The sequence below is a fragment of the Rhea americana genome, unplaced genomic scaffold (assembly GCF_003343005.1).
Source record: "Rhea americana isolate MKP2758 unplaced genomic scaffold, rheAme1 scaffold_178, whole genome shotgun sequence".
NCBI lineage: Eukaryota > Metazoa > Chordata > Aves > Rheiformes > Rheidae > Rhea > Rhea americana.
In genome coordinates this window covers 1,464,730-1,467,002 of record NW_028185905.1, presented here as the reverse complement: position 1 = coordinate 1,467,002, position 2,273 = coordinate 1,464,730, and the positions used below count along the sequence as shown (strand labels likewise).

The 2,273-nt window shown below is 63.2% G+C and overlaps 1 protein-coding gene across 1 annotated transcript; it reads right to left on the bottom strand.

Annotated features, from left to right (window-relative positions):
* Positions 1–6: 6 nt before the first annotated feature.
* HDDC3 (HD domain containing 3) lies at positions 7–2,273 on the bottom strand. The gene is made up of 2 exons (XM_085301542.1): positions 1,581–2,273; positions 7–1,509 (listed from the first exon to the last, which is right to left on the bottom strand). The coding sequence occupies exons 1-2, from the start codon at positions 1,881–1,883 to the stop codon at positions 1,060–1,062; spliced, it is 753 nt and encodes a 250-aa protein (XP_085157668.1). The 5' UTR covers positions 1,884–2,273; the 3' UTR covers positions 7–1,059.

The window sequence follows — 2,273 nt, the reverse complement described above, 5'->3', positions numbered from 1 at the left end:
AGCGCCCGCGGGGCCCACCCCGGGACGCCCCCGCAGGGCACCGGGCCCAGCGCAGGAGAGCCCCGAGCACTCTGCCGAGAGCAGCCTCCCCACACAGCCTGGAGGAGCCCAGGGAACCCAGGCGAGGACAGTTCCCCTGTGGGAACCCCAGGGACTTCTCTGCCAGAAAGAGATGGGGGACAGAGGGGATGCGACTTCTGTAAAATCATCTGCAGACAGACCAGCTGGTCGMCCTCTCTTCCAGCAAAGCACAGGGCAACAAATAAAGAGTGGAGGAGGACAGGTTTGAAACAAGGCAGAAGAGGAGGCTGTTCACAAAGGGGGTAATAGAGTTGCAGAACATCTTGCCAGGAGATGTGGGCACTAAAGGTTTTCATGGATTCATGTGAATTTGAAGGACCTTTGGCCAGATACGTGGCAGCTCAGTGCTGCTACGTTATCTTGTGGGCTCGGAAGGACACGCCACCTTGGGCTGGCTTGCAAACAAGGGCGCTAATGCGGCTAGCGCCAGGCAAAGGGAAGAGGCTCTCAGGGAGCCCCTGGAATTGCTGCGGTGAAGGACACRGTGCTGATGCTGGGGTCCGGCCTGTTCCCTTGCTCCTCGCACAGCATGGTGCTGAGCTGCTGAATCTTTCCCAAGCTCCATTCTAAAGAGCACTATCACAGCAGGGAGAGCTGTTTGCGAGCAGTGTGGGCAGAGGACGCCGAGCACAAACCATCCACGTGCCTAGCATTGGCTGCGAGCTGCTCTGCTCCTTAAAACCTCCTCTGGGTACAGCTGAGTGCTCCCAGGCTCTGGTCGATCAGCCGACCGCTTGGCAGGCCACAGAGCCTGCACCTCACGGAGAAATTGGTCTGTCCCCTCCCACTTCCCCTCTCTGGAGCTGAGGGAAAACGGTAACTTTTTTCCTGCTACCACCACTGCTTGCAGCCAGCTGTGGGGCTCAGGGCAACACGCAGCATTCTTGGTGAGGGCTGAGGGAACATCTGCCCCTCGGGGTCTTGCCAGGGGCCGGGGACCGGTCCAGTGGCCACAGAAAGCAGAGCAGCCCCTTGCCATCAGTCTCCATAGGAGCAATGATAACGGCGCTGTGAGCCAGCAGCTGCCCTGCTCCGCAAATGCGGCGTGCGGACACTGCAGGCAACGTGGAGCTCTGCAGCATTGTGGCTGCTCTCAGGAGCGGAGCTGCTGCAGCTAAAGCCGGGCTCAGCATCCGCACGCTCCTGCAGCTGGGCTGCCGCCTGCCCGGGCCCAGGTGGGTCTCTACCTGCTGGGGTGCAGCGGTTTAGGTCGCGCAGGTTGTGCAGCTTGTCTGCCAGCTTCACCAGCTTGGCCCTCGGGCTGCAGTTGGGCGCGTGCTCTATCTGCAGGCGCTTTCGCTCCATCTTTGGCAGTGTCTTATCATCCGTCACCTCCTCCACAACACGCCTCACCTCTTCCCCAAAGCACTCTTCTATCTCTGAGAACGTGGTGTCCGTGTCCTCCACCGTGTCGTGCAGGAGAGCAGCCTGGGGCGAGGGCAGGGACAGTCAGCGGCCCCAGACAGGCGGGGCAAGGGGGGGGGTGGGAAGGGCATTACCTGCAGCACAACAATGTCTGTCACACCAGCCTCATGGGTCAAAATCCTGGCTACACCTGTGACGCACAGAGCAGAGATGGGGAGGGGGCAGAGGGAGGCAGCCAGGCCCGGCACATGCCATTGCACCAGCCCCGGACCGGCAGAACGGCTCCTGAGGGGAGTGTTTGAGGGGAGATCAGCCGGGGGCCCCGGGATCTGCCGTGGTGCTCTGGGGCAGCAGGGGCCGGTGGGCGCTTCCCGCAGTGGAAAGTGGAGCAGGAGAAGCCTCGGGCCGGGCTGGGAGGGTCCAGCTGGGGGCAGCATCCTGGGCACGGGGCCCTGCGGGTTCTGCCCTCAGGCGAGGGTGAGCCCAAGCCACCCGCTGCTCCAGCGCTGCTCCACCACGAAAACCAAACCCCAGGTTGGCGAGGGGCAGCTCCCATGGGTCCCATGTGGTCCCAGCRGTGCAAGGGGGGCTCCCGGGCCAATGGAGGGCTGGCGAAGGGCAGAAGGGGTCCCAGGGGCTGCGCAGGCTGTCTCCTAGGTGGGCAATGCTTCAGGGGCTCTGCCCAACACCGGCCAGAGCTGCGGGACACGAGAGGTCCTGGGGGGCTCTCTCCAGAGGCAGGCAGTACTCCCAGAAGGCTCCCGGGACCTCCCAGTTGGCACTCTGGCACAGGATGGGGGTCCTGGGGGCTTCTCCCCAGGARGAGG

What these genes read in the sequence shown, in the direction of transcription:
- HDDC3 (XM_085301542.1), bottom strand. Translation starts at nt 1,883, where the DNA reads ATGCTGCCCCCAGCTGGACCCTCCCAGCCCGGCCCGAGGCTTCTCCTG. An exon ending in CAGACATTGTTGTGCTGCAG is followed by an intron (nt 1,510 to 1,580) that starts GTAATGCCCTTC and finishes CCCTCGCCCCAG; the next exon opens with GCTGCTCTCCTGCACGACAC.